This window comes from Neopelma chrysocephalum, unplaced genomic scaffold (genome assembly GCF_003984885.1).
Source record: "Neopelma chrysocephalum unplaced genomic scaffold, ASM398488v2 Primary Assembly neopelma1_64, whole genome shotgun sequence".
NCBI lineage: Eukaryota > Metazoa > Chordata > Aves > Passeriformes > Pipridae > Neopelma > Neopelma chrysocephalum.
The window spans coordinates 3426968-3445117 of NW_020897721.1; the positions used below are offsets into that span (position 1 = coordinate 3426968).

General features: G+C 39.5%; 1 protein-coding gene across 10 annotated transcripts in view; it reads right to left on the reverse strand.

Annotated features, from left to right (window-relative positions):
- The window catches only part of MAST2 (microtubule associated serine/threonine kinase 2), a 192418-nt gene that overhangs the window by 15779 nt on the left and 158489 nt on the right, over positions 1 to 18150 (reverse strand). For all 10 annotated transcript variants that reach the window (XM_027683074.1, XM_027683073.1, XM_027683072.1 and 7 more), the window contains 11 exons: positions 16016 to 16148; positions 14313 to 14374; positions 13581 to 13666; positions 11395 to 11603; positions 10069 to 10207; positions 9509 to 9641; positions 7983 to 8148; positions 6819 to 6920; positions 5023 to 5145; positions 2680 to 2789; positions 123 to 277 (listed from right to left, as the gene is read on the reverse strand). In XM_027683074.1, the coding sequence (XP_027538875.1) occupies positions 123 to 277; positions 2680 to 2789; positions 5023 to 5145; positions 6819 to 6920; positions 7983 to 8148; positions 9509 to 9641; positions 10069 to 10207; positions 11395 to 11603; positions 13581 to 13666; positions 14313 to 14374; positions 16016 to 16148 (1418 nt within the window). The remainder of the gene's footprint in view (positions 1 to 122; positions 278 to 2679; positions 2790 to 5022; positions 5146 to 6818; positions 6921 to 7982; positions 8149 to 9508; positions 9642 to 10068; positions 10208 to 11394; positions 11604 to 13580; positions 13667 to 14312; positions 14375 to 16015; positions 16149 to 18150) is intronic.

Below are 18150 nucleotides of genomic sequence, written 5' to 3' on the forward strand. Positions count from 1 at the left end.
CCAGGCTTCTCCTGTGGAAATACAACATATTGACCTAACAGTGGTCATAGAAAGTTTTGGCACAGGTTGGCCTTTCTTTAGATGCTGTAAGAAACCAGAAGACTTATTTCTACAGAACTTACATTTCAGGAGACCCAATCACCCAGCTGCGGTCTCGGCTCTTCAGGCCACCAAGGCTGTCCAGTCTGTCGTCTTTCTCTTCGCTCAGGCTCCGTTTGGTTGGTGGTGGAGTCTTCCTCTCCTCGTGGATGGAAAGACGTTCCATGCTGCTGTACACCTGTGCATAGGAAAAGATCCCTCTGGACAGAGAAAACAAACCCACAAGGCCTTTTCTGATCAAGGGGCAAAATCTCTTCTCAAAATGGAAGGTACTCTCTGAAAGCACGAACTTGGTACCGTTCTTTGACCAAATAACACAGTGCAGATGTGACATGCCCGAGGTGTGCCAGGGAGGAAAGGCAAAATGCAAGCCTCAGGAACGTTAAACATGCTTTTCTACAACAGTACCCAACACCTCTCCTCTGAAAACACAATAGAAATACTAAAACTTTTGGAAATTACTTGATTTTTTTGTTTTGTTTGAACGACTCTCAAATCTAAGAGGAACTGCTGCTAAAAAGACAGCTCCACAACTCTTGAGGGCTGGCATCTGGATCTTGAAATCTTACAATACAAATTCACTTCAGTGATAGGCATCATGCTCATGACCCCATTTCATTATCATCAGTCTATCAGCATTGCCCCAAGCTTATTTCAGAACAAAAAAGTCCTGCCCTCCTCAAGGAATCTACTATAAGGCTGACAGCTTAATGAAAGTGCCTTTCTTGGTTTTACAGCCGTCTTTAAATAATTAAATGATTAAGCAAAAAAATCCATCCTTTTAAAACTACACTTGACTGTGGACCTAATTTACATAAGAAGAGATTAATGAAAATAATGTTATTAAAAATTCAGAGCATCAACAAGATAACTATTAATAAATCATATGGCTGAATTGTCAGACAAGAATTTCAAAATATAATGAGCCTTTTATGCCTCCCACATTACAAATGCTGTATAATTTTCCAGGTCTTAAAAAAAATTCATTAAAAGTGAACTTTTTCTCTTTGTGGCAAAAACACTGAACCCTAAAGAAAAGCTTCAGTCTAACAAATGAATAATACTCATGGTGAGAAAAGGCAGATGAAAGAAACCCCTACGTACTCATAAGAACTTTTTCAAAACACCAGCTAATCCTCAGGTCCAATTTTAAACATACTTTTGATGATGCAAATCAGGAGCAACTCCATAAAATTAAGAGTAACTGTTATTTAAACCACTGTAGCCTGGTTGAGGACAAAGAAGAACAAACTGGTCCTTAAAAACTTACTTCGGTAGTGGAAAAACTGGAGGAACTGTCATGAAAAAATGAAATATCTTTCAGAGCTCCTAAGTAAAATTCCTACTCCCATCTCACTAGGAGGGAAATACAATTCATAGGGCAGCCACCCTTAAAACAGCATTTCTTCTCCCTTCTCCCCCTCCTAAACATACTGTGTTTTATCCAAGCTAACAGTGGAGTTGTACTATTTTAAAATGTCCGTAATTCCAATTTTTTATTTCAGAACACCTGAGTAAGAATGAAAGACCTGTACAGCCCTGAATCCAGAACGTGTGGCTACAGGAGACCTCCTCAGGGCTTCCTGCCCATTTCCCCACCTCAGAGCAGAACTCACTCTCTTCTAACACCCAACTGATGTTTCTCCAACCTGTACTTAAAAATCATCAGAGATGGAAATTCTACAAATTCCTCAGGTCACGTGTGCCAGCACTTAATTACTGTTCAGTGTTGGAAGCTTTTTCTTACCATTTACCCTGTACCTCCTTTGCACCCATCATTTCATATCAGTTCTGGGTAGAACAGGAAGACCGATGTACTCCTTTCCTTCCAGCAGTTATTTATGGTTAGGGTTTATGTTTTGTAAGATCTCAGGTCGTTCTTGCTGCTTTCCTCTGGACTCCCTTTTACTGGTCCTTGCTTATTTTCAAGAACATTGCCCAGAACAGGCCAGAATACCCCAGCTGTGGCCTTCCTACTGCTAAACCCAGTATGGAAACTGCCTTTTCCTTCAATAATTTGGCACATGTTACTCATGAGGCACTATATGCCCAGAAGCTGCTCTTTGAAATGGTCACCCCACCTTTTGTTCCTCAGGTTGTATTTGAGACAATGAACAGCAGCAGAGATGTAAACTTCACCCTTGTTCTTACCCTCTTTGATTTTAACCCATTATTCCAAATGTCAGAATGCGTTTTCATCCCAATACCATCTTGTCATCTACTGCAAGACCCTTTCAGAATGACACTGTTCAAAGCAAATAAGTTTTGGATACTCCCTGTGCCAGCATCCAAGTCATTAGTAAATCAAACTATATCAGATGCAGAAGAGACAGACCTCTGCAGTACCCTGCATATTGCTGAAACATTAGGAAGTACACGTCATTCTCCAATTACTCTGGCACTCACCTTCTAATAGGCCCCAGACTACCACAGAATAAACAACACACAGTTTTTTTCTTTCCTCAGGGAATACATGCTGTGCAATTCCAAACTACCCACATGATTAAAATCTACCCCATACAAAGCAATGGAACCGTGTTCCTCTAGATTTTTTCTTTCCTCAAGTCAGCACGCTCCTACCTTGCTGAACCTTGGTGAGCATGAGGAGAACTGCCGAATTTCCACGTGATCATCATCGTTAGTGTCCTCCTCTTCCTCCGAATCCAGGTGTTGGTACCGTTCTGAACGGGCTGGGAAGCAGACATGGCACGTTGCATCAGTGCAGGGAGTGCTGATAACTCACACCTCAAGCATTCCTACTGCTCTACTTAAGGAACTTCGAGTGTTCATACACCATGCAGGGTATTTTCCTTAATACTGAAACATACCCAGCCAGTTTTGCTCATCCTGTGCAATTACCAGTGAATATCTCCTTGGCACTGAATTTATCTTATACCATCAGTTGTATTACATTCTGAAAGCAGGATGAGACAGAAGCTGTCTCATCCTGTAGACCCTTCATAGGAGGGATATTTCTTCCCTACAGCAAACAATCATATGGAAGGACACATGGAAACAATTCACTGTGCCACTTTCCAATAAACAGCTTCTTGACTGTACAAAGTCTGTCCTGCATACATACATACAAGCCCACTTAAAAAAAATAAAAATATTTACCCCCAAAAAATATTTCCTCTTCTCCCTCCTACAACTAGAAAAAGGATTAGATTTTGTGAAAGAAAATGGGCAAGCAGCCAATATGCAAAGCTATTTTTAATGCAAAAATCCAAACTGCCCCCAAAGAGATTTTGTGCTTTGAGATTTGCAGCACTGGATTTCTAAGCCAGCCACACCGGATTTTGTGGGGTGGGCGTTAATAAGTTTGGCTACAGAAAGCTGATAGCTACACTGAGCCAAATCTGAGGCACCATATCAGCCAGAAAGCTACTTTTATAAATTCTAAATTTTTTTGCATTAGGGTTTATAACAGCAACACCAACTCTTATCAGTGTCTTTGTGAGATATTTCCTGATGTGAGAATTCCAGCCTTTATAAAGGACTCACATCAAAGTCACCCCGACAACCTGCTGAGCATTCCTGGGCACATGGGGGGTTTACCATCATTCCCTGTCTGACAGACCCAGTGATTTGCAGCCCTGAACACAATGTGGTGCTTTTACCCACCAGCATCTGCTCATGGCTGCTTTACTGGTCCTCTCCCAGTCACTGGCCCAAACCTGAGTGACCAGAGCTCAAGTTTCCATGTCCAGTAAGTCCAGTTAGTAGTGGGAACACCCCCCACCTTGGTTTCTACCTGTATGTTGTACCAGTGCAACCTTAATAGGTGTAAAACCCATCTTTGCCCCCTCTGCACAGCTTGACTCAAATTGGTCTCTGCAGCAACCGCACAGAGATGTCTCAATCCTTCTCTCTCTCCCATCCTACCTCTCCATCCAACCCCTTCCCTAAAAGCCCCTTCCCCAAACTGGAAGAGCACTGTCTAAATGGGATCACTGCTCTTGCAGAGTGGCTGCAGGCAGGCTGCTCCCTCCTTCCCTTTCCCCTCAGCAAAGTGCAGGAGCTGAGCAAAAATGTGCTTCGTACAAATTCAACCAGTCTCATGGCCCAAGGATGGAAGAGATTCCATTGAAGCAGAGCAGAAATCTCCATAGCTCAGGGAACTGAAATAGCCCACTATCATCCTGTTCTGCAGATGCAGTAGGGAAAAGATCCCCTGACCAGTGACAAGTCCAAACCCTTTCCACCTGCTCAGCTCCTCCAGTCAAATGAGAAAACCCAGGGAGCAGAGGCTCTGGGAACAGAGAGATCTCCATCCCTCCCACGGCGCTCCTCCCTTCTCTCCCAAGAGCACTGACTCTGTCTGCTGCTTATCTTGAAATACCAGGAATCTTACATAGCACTGATACCATGGCAGTTCCCAGACATTTATACACACCAGACAGACACTTCACTTCATATCACATTAGAGTTAATAATACTAAAGTGATATACTTGCAGTGAAAATAATTTAAATTACTTTAAATCTCTTAAGAATTTTCCCTACATACTTGTCTTCAAGGTTTAGGGTTTGTTTTGGGTTTTTTTAAAAACATTTTTTGGCTGAAAACAGTCACTAGGGAAAGATCATATTGCTCAAAAACTCAAGGAATTTGGATTTACCAAATGCTTTGGAAGAAGTGTAATAAACCCAGCATGACAACGGCAGCACCTCTCCCTGCAGGGCCATGGCTGGCAGGACTACAGGCACCAGTGAAAGGCCAACTGACTTCAGCAGCAACATTTTTTCATTTAAAAATTAATTTTCCTTCAAAGAAACCTTACTTGGCATTCAAGAGAAACTTTTTAAAGCAATTTCCATCAATGGTTTTATTCAATTTCTAACAATGACTTATCTCTAGCAATTTCAAAAATGAAATATGCACAAGAAATACGATGCCATTTAGGCTAAATCTTTAGTCTTACTGTCAAAATAGCTTGTGTCATCCTCAGATTCCAACTGTGGGATGAATTCAGCTTTCTGCCGAAGTAATCCATTCCAGTCCAAATCTTTAAAGAACCGATGCTGTTTCACTTCAAAGGCACTACCTGAAATAAGCACCTTTTATTGCAGAGTATTTCTTTCAGCATTTGCATAACATAAAAAACAAACCCTAAAAATACCAAGAGCCTAAGAGAATGTACTCGAGTACACTTAAGTCACGCATTTTCCAGGAATTTTGAGAAACAACTTATCCTTTTACCAGAGTGGTCATGCAGGATAAAATCTGAACAAGATTTCCTCCTTCCCACCTCCTTTTCCTGTTTAACAACAACACATGACTAAACTGGGTGGAAGACAGCATCTGCTACTTATATTCCACAGAAAGTTGCAAGACTTAGAATGATTAATATCTAAATTTAAAGTTTCCAAATTCTAAATCTCATCTTGTTCATAACGGAATAAAGAGAGAAAACTCAGAGAGGTACTTAGCATGTGAGTGACTCCACTGTTGTGAATAAATTCATTCATGTGCTTAGAACAAGGCAAGGGTTTACAAATCTTCTTGAATTAGTATCTTTTGTCATTAACCTCAGAAGCTTGGGTGCCCAGAAGGAAAAACTAAAGACTGTCTACCAGTATGTGCATTTTTTTCCAAGTGAAATTAATATTCATAAAAGATGTTACTGTCTTTTTTAAAAAGAGAAGAAAGAGCAGAGGAAAAGAGATAAAAGGTTTGCAGAGTGCCAGTGGCACTACAACACGCCAAGTGAAACAGCAGCCTCAGCATTACAGGTATATAAGAAATCAAAGAAATCAGTCCATCAACTCATTTTATAAGGCAAGAAACTCTACATCTTTTCCATGACAGCAACATCTTTCAAGTACATGGATTTTAAGTAGAGAAGAACATGTGAAAACTATCTGATACCATTATTAATTCATGATCTATTCATCACCCTTGTGTGCACATGTGCTAAGTCTGCTGAATACATGTGCCTTTTGGAAATTTCATATATATATGAAATATGTATATGTGGGGTATGTATGTGTATAGTGTGTGTATATCTATATCTATATATGAGGGTTTTATTCTTAAAGTCTAGTTTCAAATTGAAAATCCCAAATTAAATCAAACTAATCAAATCAATGAAAGACAAGCTGTGCTGTTAAGCCACAGCATTGCACAGATTATTTTAAAACAAGGGTGTAGCTAGAGATTATTTATGGCTATTTACTACGAGGAAACAAGAAGTGTTGGCTTGTAAAACTTTAAATCTGACGTTATCATACAGAAAGACTGACATATAGATCTGGCTTAGCCAAAAAGTTTATCAGACTTTGCTGTATGTTTGGAGAACTCTACAGTACAAGCCCCTAGGAATGGGAAAGTTTTCATTTATTTTATTATACCCAGGAATTCACATCCATGGTGGGGATTAAGCCCCTAGTCAAAGAGAATTTCAAAGAAATCTGATTATACACTGCTTAAATGGAGATACACCTCTCAAGCCTATAATGGAACAGCACAAATCAGAGAAGTTGTTGCCAAGCTGACAGTGCCCCTTTCTTGTTTCCCAAACGAGACAGCAATATCTGCCTGATTCATTAACTTTTGACACTAATTCTCAGAGCTTCATCACACAAGATTCATTGAATCCAGTATAAACTGTGCCCCAGCTCTAGATGAGCATTTTTCAGCACTGGTGGGTGTGCATCACTGGCAAGGTAACTGCTCCTCCTGCTTCTGGCCACTTTCCTGTACGCACAAGGATCGTACCTGTTCCCATTCTTTCCAGAGGATTTTGTCGGAGAAGCTTAGAAATGAGGTCCTGGGCATCCGGTGGCAGTGCATCATCACCTTCTGGCCAGGCAATTTCATCTGGGGACAAAAAGAGACTTGACATTTTCTACCAGCTTCCTGACTAATTTGAATAACCATTCACATCCTTCTAATGCAAAGTGCAGTGTTCAGAACTGCCCCAGGAGCGTAAATACCTTGAATTCAGCAGCTTGCATACTTAATATAATTCAGGCATTGACATTTTCCAAAATGCATAAAATTTAGCATCAGTTAAAGCTGCTGTCAATCCAAGCAGTGCTTGTGGAGGAAAAAAAGCATTAAGGACTCTATTAATAAAGTATGAAATGGGACTTCCATGACAATCCATAAACAATGACAGTGACAATACTGTGGCTGTATCTCGTGCCCGCACATTCCACAGCTGTTATACTTGGAACAGAGAGAACAATTCACAGGTAATGATTTCATGCATCATATTTAGTTCTTTGCTGAAATTTGCTTTTTACAGAGGACATTTGCCAAGTGTGTTAAAAATTTACTGTTTCAGAAAGCATTCCCAATAGGAAATGTTTTCACTGGCAAATTCACTGAGTGAACACGAAGCAATCATCACAAAGCAAGAAGGAGACAGGTTTTAAAAGCCACAAGACGTGAAGGTAACAAGTACAACAGCTTCAATGTATTGTACTTAGAATTTCCTTTTATTTCATTTATACAAAATTACTAATTGACTGGCTTTTGGACCTACAGAAACAATAATCAAAATCAGACTGAATTAGACTAGTTGGTGGCTGCTCCTTTCATTCTCCATCAAAGAATGGAGAATTAACTTAAAAGACAGAACAGAAAAATCCTCAAATATTTTTCCTCAGTCCCACAAGGATTTGTATGACTCCCACACCACGCACAATGACAGACAGAACATTGTACCAAGATGTTAAGTAACTCATCAACTTTCCATAGCTGAAATCAGATGGGATGCTACTTTGACCCATAAAGTTAGAAATACTAAAAATTAAACCCCATTATTTTATACCTACCCCTTCCTGACAAAACTGCGGACCCTCAATATTTTCAAGGTTTTACTTTCAAAGCACACTTTGAAACCCCTTCAGAGCCAGAGCAGAAATATGTACATACCACTGATCACTTGTCCAAACAGCTCCTCAGGTGTGTCCCCAAAGAAAGGAACGCAGCCAACCAGAAACTCATACAGGATAATTCCCATGGCCCACCAGTCCACGGGCTTCCCATAGCCCTGGCGCAGGATCACTTCTGGTGCAATGTACTCTGGAGTCCCACAGACCTCAAGAGAAACATGCAAGAAAGCCATAAATTTACAAATTGCCAAATTCATGTCAAAGCTTACTTCTGTGTTGGGGTTTTTTTTCTCTCCCCCCTCAGAGCTTTACAAGGAAGTTATTAATGTTTTGCCACTAACCACTTTAATGCTGTGAACTACTTCCATGGAGCAAGAGTCTATATTTGAAGGACACACTACGTGCCTGCACAGAAATAATGCCACATGAAATGAAATATTCCTAGTGTGGACATGCCAGCTAAGTAGTTCTTTGGTGCATGTAAAGTAAAGCATATGGGAAAAATGCATATTCTGTGTGTTTAGGTCTGTCTGCTTGATGGATGTCTGCTGGCACAGCAACAGCTATCAGGAACTGAGTTTTGACAAACCTCTCACATTTCTGTGCTAGCAGAATTTAGTTTCACAGATGCAGAATTAGCAGCACAGCATGATTACACACTTCAGCCTCAGACTTGGGAGGTACAGCTGGCATGGACAACAGCTAAGGAAATCACATTGGAAGATCTAAGTTGCCTCGGGCTTAGAAGCAGCAACAAGAATAACAAAACAGTTGTAAAAAAATACAACACTGCAAAGTGTGAGACCATGATCTAGTGACCAAAGACAATTCTGTTAGAAAAAGCATCCTTATTCAGAAGCAAAGGAAAACAGTAACACAGGATCACTATGAATTAACACTTGGCACAGCTATAAAAGAAAAACTCAGTTCTGATCCCAGGTGTTTTCAGAGGAGTGAAATATTTTTTAATCCTATTATACAAGGCACTGGTTGAGCCTGCATCCAGAACAGTTTCTGTCAACTATGCCCAGGAAACATCAACTCAAACTGAAAGAGGTACATAGAAGAGCTCTTCATTCATCAAAGGAAAATCTGTCTTGTTAGCTGGAACAACTTAGCTGGTTAAGCCTAGCAAAACGAAGGCTAAGGAGAAAAATGACCCTTAGTAAATATCATGGGGATAAAAATCAATGTCTAAGCTATTAGACAAAATTACAAGAAACATATAGAAACTTGCCATGAACTTTCTAAGCACCAGAAGGGGGAGATCGTGGAACAACCTTCCAGCAAAACACACGTTACATCCCTAAACCAAATTCTGTTTACACCTGAACTGCTGCCTGGGCCAGCCTTTCAAAATCCTAAAGTAAGAGCTAAAGTGCATCACTCCAAAACAAGAAGCTGAATAACAAACAGTGACAATTTATGCACAAACATGAGAATGGACTTACATCTTTTCCTCCCACTCTACAACACACAGCACAGCGTGGAGGCAAACTCTGATTCCATCCCAAGACAGAATGCTGCATCTGATCCCACATCAGTGGACAAAATTTTTCAGCTTACCTGCTTGTCCAGGAATTCCCTGGTATCCTTCTCAATGTGTCCCTCATACAGATTGGTTGTAAGACTCATTAACCCAATTTTGGACAGTCCAAAGTCTGTTAGTTTAATGTGACCCATGGAAGTTATCAGGAGACTAGAAGAAAGAGAAGTAAAATAATCCAACACTCAATTAATTGTTTCCTAAAAGCAATTTAAAAAAACAGAAGAACACGTGGTAGTGCTAAGATCTCAGTGTTACATCCCCATTAAACACCTGGAAGAAACTTCCTATGCAACTGAGGATCATAGAGCAGCCAAGGCAACTAGGAATGAGACCACCTTCTGCCATAATTTCATCAGTGCAGCAACAGCTTTGAGATAATATCTGAATACATTCTTCCCACCCTTTCTCAGTGCCTATCTGGTTCTACGTCAGTAGCAAGAGACTCCATAAAATCTCCTACACGTGAGATGCCACTGAAGATCTCTACTGTCTCAACCTCCCCTGTTGCGTCGCCTATAGAGAAAGCCCTTGAAGGATCAGCTCTGTCCCTCCACCTTCTGAGGGGCTAAAGACTTACTTATCAGGTTTTAGGTCACGGTGAACAATCCCATAGTTGTGTAGGTACTCCAAAGCCAGAACAGTCTCAGCAAAATACATCCTTGCCATATCAACAGGTAGGGCACCAATGTTCTTGAGAAGCGTAGCACAATCACCTCCTAGAAAAAGAGTGGCACAGATGGCACAGTGAAATGGCAAATATCAGGAAGAAAAAACAGCTATGGGTCTGCAAAACTAGATTAGACTAAGTTTTCTAAAGGCTGTGTCTCTCAACCCTCTTAGTATGAATTCTGAATCTCTCTCCACACTCCATCTTGAACTTAAACCACATACTAAAATCTTAGGAGAACTGAGATCCATGTATGTTGGGCTGGCACAGATGCCATTTGCAAACTGTAAGCAAGCTTGAAGAAAGGGCAGCTCATGACTGCTTGGCCTCTCTTTAAATTCCTTTGCTTCCCACCACCAGGCTATTACTATCAATATCGCAATATACAGTTACTGATACAGTAATACAGTGATATATTATGTGTGGTGTGTATATACATTATATATAGTAATGTAGCAATATTCAAATATAATATGGTAATACACTATTTCTGATATGTAAGCTTCTTAAAGTAGTAAGTAAACACCTCTACAACTCCTAAGTGGCTCTCCCAACACATGCAGAGGCAGCCATCCCTTTGGACACAGTGGTAGACATGGAAATAAGCCTGTGGACCCCTGATTCAGGTTCCTTAAGGAACATTGGCCACACATTTTATTCGACCTTCATCACTACTTGCGAAGAGGAATTATTATTAAAATTTCCTATTGTCAATACCTCTGGTTTCATTCCACTAATTTATCTGAAAGAGCACTGATACAATAACTATAAGCTTATTTCTCATAAACATCCAGCCAAGCAAGCGAGGCATAAGAAATTAATCCTATCCACCAGTGGAAAAATATTGCTTACAATAAGATATAGTGATAAAACAAAATCAAATTATATTCCAAAGGATAAGCAAAACAAACAAAAGAAAAACCCAACCCCAGCATAAAATAGCAGTTTATTTTTTAAAAGGCTGCTAAAGAACAAAGACTATGTTTCTCAAAATGCCTTTTTCTAACTGCAATGCCAAGCAAACGTATTATGGATCTTGCCGTGCCATCCCATAGGAGAGCGGGAGGATTTCTTTTCAGTGAGGACTGGAAAGTTCATGCTGACTTCTGACTACAGCAGTTTTCTGCATGTGGCTTTATGTTTGCTCAGCTCCCCTGCAGTCACGTTGGATCAGTCCCAGGGATTCACACTATGCATCCATCCCATCTAAGGTCCCTCGGACAGTGACAGTCGTACCTTCCACGTACTCCATAACCATGCACAGGTGCCGCTTGGTCTCAAAGGAGCAGAACATGCTGACCACGAAGGGGTTCTCGGCAAACGTCAGGATGTCTCTCTCCACAAAGGCCTGCTGGATCTGGTTTCTCAGGATCAGGTTCTGTTTGTTGATCTTCTTCATGGCGAAACGCTGACGGGTGGTCTTGTGCCGCACCAAATACACCGCCCTGGAAAACAACGTGCCAAGAGGAAAAGTTCCAGTTTCAGTTCAAGCTGGTTTGTCGCGCTTTTAGGTTTGGAGTTCTTTGTGGTTTTGTTGTTTTGTTGGGGTTTTTTTAAACAAGGACTGTAACTGTTTTGAATGGATCTTAACAGAGTTATCCATGACTCCATAAAATCCCATTTCAGTGGCAAGCTTCCCTAGAAAAGGAGCCCCATGACGCTTCCTTCCCAAAGCTACTCTGCCTTCCCGACTAAAGCAACATTTTTGCTGATGTGCCTAACAAGGAGATATTTCAAACACAAATGTCACAAACTTCCTTAAGCATCATTGCAGAGAAACATGTATTTTTCAACACTACAGTCACTGTTTCTCTTTAAAAAGTTGTCCAAAATGTATGGAATCAGCACGATTTCTTTCCAAGCTCCATAAAATTAATTTGATGCAGCACTGTCACTGGGGAATTCCTTCAGTAAAATATCTCTTACATTTCTATCATTTGCAGATCATTAGATTCCTGCACATTAATAATACAGTTTGCAAATAAAATTTTCATCCAGTTTGCCTGCCTTATTGAATCAGGACTTGTTTCCTTTTCTCTGGAGTACATTACATTTAACATGGTATTGTGCCTCACCAGCAGCTGACTATAAAATACACCCAGGATGAAGACAGACTTGAGTAACAGCTTCTCTCTCCCCTTTTACAAAGTTACATAGGGATTGTGCAGAAATATGACTGAAAACATAAAATCTTGTCTAATAATATGGCTCTTCAACATGCTCTGTTGTGCCTTCACTGACTAAAAACATGCTTACACTTTTTCCATATATAATTTTTAAAAAGTGAGTGGATGTTAACTAAGCACCCACTTCCACAAAACACTCAAGCACATGCTCAGGTTTTGTTGTTATGACTTTCTGAGTATCAATGCTTTTCAGTAACAGCCTAATGACCTCATTGGTAAGGATTTACGAACTGCAAAGAGCAAGGAACTGTCTTTTAAAATTCTGGATAGGTTTGTATGAGCAGTTAAAGTTTTAACTGACTGAATTCATACTTGATTCTTCAATGGACAATAAAATCTAATGGCTTTTTTAAGCTACTCACAGTAGATTTTCCCCAGTGTAATTCTAGCATTTCTTTTAGCATTTCAAGTGCTCACAAACAGCTACATGTGTTATACATACAATCTGGAAGAATGGAAAAGCATAAACTACTTCTTCCTCAATATTCCTGCTGTTTCAATCAATCATCAATAATATTTGCAGGTACAGAATCTTACCCTCACTCATTTAGCCTTTAACAAAATACAAGTCACAGGACTTAACAAGACAGCATGAAAGGAACTACACACTGCCTTGATAAGCAGTAAATAAACTGCTGCAAAGTAATTTTATGAGTCATGGAACTACATTTTTTTTACTATTACTTAGGAAATCTCACAATAAACTAAGAGGCAATATTTTCCCTAGAGACAATGTTTAGGGAAAATGGTTTTGTCATCTCAAGCTAAGATACTGAAGTGTCTATATTTTACCTACTTGTCATACAGAAATAGTGCAGAAATAGTTAATAGAAAACTAGGCTTGATGTATCAGCCAGGAAGGGCTCCAGAAAACTTGTACCACAGAGGGACAGGAATATCATACTCTGAAAGCTTTAATGTAGAGCAACTAATTTTTACAAGAGGTCCCAGAGCTGCAGACTGTGTCAGTTCAGCACAATGCAAGGACTTCACAGCCAGGAACTATGCCCAGGTACGGGAGCTGTTGTCTAAGAAACCCCAGGAACCTGCAAAAAACAGCATCTCCCAGAAGAATGCAGAAGATATGACGAGTGTGGAACCTCTGTAAGACCTGAGCAAAATTAATTTATGCTTTGGACCCAACAAAACCCAGGCATTTGTCAAACTTTGCTACAACCCTTCGCTGGGTAGGACAACAACAGCATTTTCTTCTGATGGAAAGTCTAAAAGCCTTACCCATAAGCACCATTACTGATCAGTTTAATAGTTTCAAACTCTTCTTCAGATGGAGTTTTCTTTGACTGGACAGAGGCCCCACGGCTCTGGGGAAAGACAACAAGGAAATGGAAATCAGGAGCAGGAATGACTTCATTCCATATATATTTTTTTTCCTTTTCTTCTTTAAGCACCATTAACTCCAACCCCATCCATTTCTAAACTTCTAGAGTCCTCAGCTTTAGGACAACTGCCTGTATCCTTATGGTGCTTGCAGATTCCCTCCACAATTATTAGCACAAAAAGTCAGTGGGCTATAAGATTCAGGCCCTTCCTCAATATTATACTAAAAAAAACCCAAAATAAACAACTAAGACACCTAGCAAGTTACACAATCAAATTTTTCCAGTGCTTTTTATTTAAGTCAACTCTCTTCCATACACATCACATTGTAGAAACGGAGATATAAAGAATTCCTCCAGATGATTTTTATTTGTAAAAATAAAATTTAAAAAAAAAAATCAACAAAACTTGGTGATAATGCCTGTTTGCATCTTTTAAGCATTTCACCACCACTGTGTAAAGATTTCCACATTTTTATGAGTGCATATTCTAGCTGTAATATGTGCTTTTAAATGTCAGCACTTTTTTTTAATTAAAATTACTCTGCATTATAATTAATTCTTTACTGTAGACTACTTCTTTTCATAGAAAAAAAAAGTGCTAGACAGAGTGAGTGTATTATTGCTTTACCTCGACTGAATCATCTGTCTCAGGAGTGTCTGGGCTGTCATAGCTATTCAGCTGGGCCATTTCTGAAAAGAAAGAGGAAAGATTACTCCTAATGATCTCAATCAAACACTATTCTCTTTGTTTATACAAGAAAAACAAGATTTTAAGAGGTGCTTGTAGATGATGAAGGACATTCTTCCCCTCTGTAAAAAGTCACCCCAATTATACAGCGATAACCTTTAACATCTTGTACGCTGCAGGCAGTATTTTATAAAGAGATGAATATAATTAATTGCTCTTATTTCAGCCTGACTTATTCTACATGGTTTCTATAATAAGTAAAAGCAATAAATGCATGTTTGGGGAAACTGCTGCCTAGGTTTTTTAATATTAAAACCTATTCCATACATATATGTCTGCACATGGCCTGGTGGCACCTCTATGCTCCAGAAAGAAAAAGCATCACATTTTAAACTGCCTCCCTACATGAGACAGGTCTGATGCTGCAAAATGCTGAGCAGCAGCAAAGTGGGAGAAAGTCAGTTAGTTTAGGCTACTCAGCTGTCGTAGGAGATGCTGTAAACTTTGCAAACCCAAATCCTACATTAACTACTCGGCTCTGAACAGACACCACTGACATTTCTGGGTGCCCTCCTTACAGAAAGGAAATGAGGCACCTTGACATCTCCACACATTTCTAAAGAAAATTTGTCTTTAGTAAGGGGAATTAGCAATGGAAAGGTTCTCTCCCATGACAGGGATCAAAGGAAATTTCCCTTTAATGTCAGATTTCAACAAATGCTATTAAATTGCATTTAGCAATCTTTGGTAGAAATTTTCCCGAAGAGCTCTTCACTTGAAGTCAACCTGTCACTGTCATTCCAGTAAACACTGTAGAAGTTAAACTAGTCCTAGCCAGACTACTAATTTATGTTAATATTATGCTCTCCTGAGATAGTAAAAAGTATGGTTAGATCGCTGAAATATTCCACAGTAACTTCCAGTCTCTGCCACACTTTCTATTGTTGCTGAACACGCTGTGAATGCTCGGAAAACTTGTCATTTCAGCGAGAAAACTGCCAGGCAGAAATATTAACTCACTAATTCTAAAGTTAAGCTCGTTTGGGCCAAGGCATGTTTATATTAAATTTACCAGATGCAATTCTGGCACCTAGCAGAAAGGCTGTTTCTGTCCTTACATTACCCTCTTTGGTTTGGTTGCCATGCAACATGTAAAAACACAATCTCACCTCCACCTAAAAATTCACGCTAATCTCGGTTTCTCATGGAAAATGACAACAAACACACTTTTCCCAGAGAGGACAACCAAGTGGGATTACAAGATACTTTCCAACCAGGCCACTAGCAGGCAGGCAGATGATAAAAATAACAGGTAAATTTACTTTTACTGTCCAACAGCACAAAGAAAACAGTTATATCATAAAGCCATTTTCTAGCATTGTTTCAGCTATAATACAGGGAGACATTATTAACATCATAAGTAAAGAACTGTCACTGTTGATGTGCAATCCTTATCCCAGCAACATTCCTTTGGGACATGGGGCTGGAAAGGACAGTCTAAGAGTTTGACAGCAAACAGGAAAATAAAGAAAAACAGCCTAGAAATTAAAGCAATAAAATAAAACCCTCCTTCAGTTATGTAGTGACCAGGAGATCTGGTTATCCTTTCAACAGTTTGGAAAGAACAAAACAAGAGTTCTTACCCTCCAGGGGATCCCTGGTGAGTCCCAGCTGGCTGATAATATAACGAGGAATGTCGCATTTAATTCCTTGCCCTTCCTTGGCATGGCCTTCTGCAGCTTCTAACAAATGGTAGAACTCTTCAGGATCAAACTCCTACAGCAAAGCAGTGAGAGAAACAGAGAGAGGTAAATGATGCAGCTTCACAATTATGAAGGTAAAGGTTTCTCCTCCAAACAGGAGATTCCTCAGAAACTCTCTTCCCACTCTGCTCTGCAAAAACAACAGGCAGTTACATCCCGCTGGGTGTCCACTGGCTTAGATCTGCAAACCAAAACAGGACAAGGACTGTAGAGACTTTTTACAAACCAAGCCCAAACTATCAGATAAAATGGTCTTGATAATGTAAGCACCAGTGTGGACACACCTCCCAGTTTTGTCACACTGAGATGTGCCAGGGAAAGGTCTGTTATGAGGACTGAGGCACCTTCTTTTGCCACCTCTATCTGACAGGTGACTTAGCACAATATAAAACTTTCCTGCTGTCAGATGTCACTTCTGATCAAACCATATCCCCACCCAATCCCATAATTGCTAATAAAATTCTTAATGAAACAACAACTGCTATTTTAACATAGTACAGGATCACCTTAAGAACTCAGTCTTGGTGTGTGTGATCTCTAAGGCCAGGAAAGGTTATAGAAGGTGTGATCTCTTTTGCTGGACTAACAGATACAAGAGGAAATAAAAGAAAGGTTTGGGCAGCAGGAGCAGCCTGCTTAGAAGCAAGTTCACTAGTTAACTTTAGCTTTCCCCTACAAACCTCATCATTCACCAGCAATGAGCAGCTTCACCAAGTTTCTTCAAATATTTTCCAGTGAAATGGGATAAAAGGGGAAGAGTTACACACACAGCTGTGAGGGCATCAGTAAAGAATTGATGTGAGTGTGGTCAGCAGTATTAAAGAGAGCACAGAACTGCAAACAAGAAAAGGAAATTAGAGATTGCAATGATGTCATGATATTTGAATGGTTAGAGAAACAGAACGGATGCACTTTTCCGTGATTGCTCCAAGTAATGCTGCTTGGATAGATGCTGTCACCAAAGACAGTAACAATGCAAGAAACAAAGTTCCTTCCAAAATCTTCTGGAAAAGGATTAATCAACACTCTCAGAACTGGCAGAGAGCAGGAGCCAGACCAGAAAGAGATGGTCAGCAGAATTCAGTGCAATACAGAGAGTAAGGTGAAAGGGACGTTGGAGTCAAGAAAGGACTCTTCAAGGTACAATTGCAAGTCATTTGTCGGTGAGTAAAGGACAGAATTAAAAAAAACAAACTTAGTAACAAAAAATTAAAACATTCAAATATTAAGAAATTAAATAAATTCCTGTTCTGGCTTCTTTATAGTAGATTTAATCATTTGAATACAGAAGAATGACCCCTACTATGTAGAGGCAGATGCTACGGTAAAATAAACTGAAAAAAGAATAAATTAGATACTTTTTCCCAAAGCTAGTTTCAGAGATGCACAAAACACATTATTGTTTACTTGAAGCCCCAGAGGTTCACTCTGCCAATAAACATTTCATAGTCCAACAGGTAAACAAAGACTGAAGCCAAATAGCTTAAGTTTAGAATATTTAAATGCCTTCAACTCCATTAAAACAATCACAAGCATTGCTTATATAGTCATTTATTTACAAGAAAGAAAGAAGAAGCTGTGTTACTGAAATTAACCTTAATATTAAATTGTAGAAAAAAATGCTTATAAATTCACATATAATTGAAGCTAAAACTTAAATTACAAAAGTATATAAAAACAAAAATGAGATGTAGTTCTCAAAAGCTATTTAAATGGTCGACTATCCATTACTATATTTCTTGTTGTTTTATGGGATAAAAGGAACATTAATATTTAATTCTTCATGTCACCGGATTAAAATATGTATTTGGAAAAAAAATGCTAGAAAGGCAATGCAGGTTAAAAAAAACAGGGAAGGCTAACACACAGATCCAAATATTATTTTTATACTTTGGACTCTAGCCACTTCATTGTCAAGGTTGTCACCACATACTTTGGAATTCATTACTCAAATCTCAGTGATTTCGCTGCTTCCACCTGCTCCCACTCACTTTACAGAACATCAGGTGCATAAG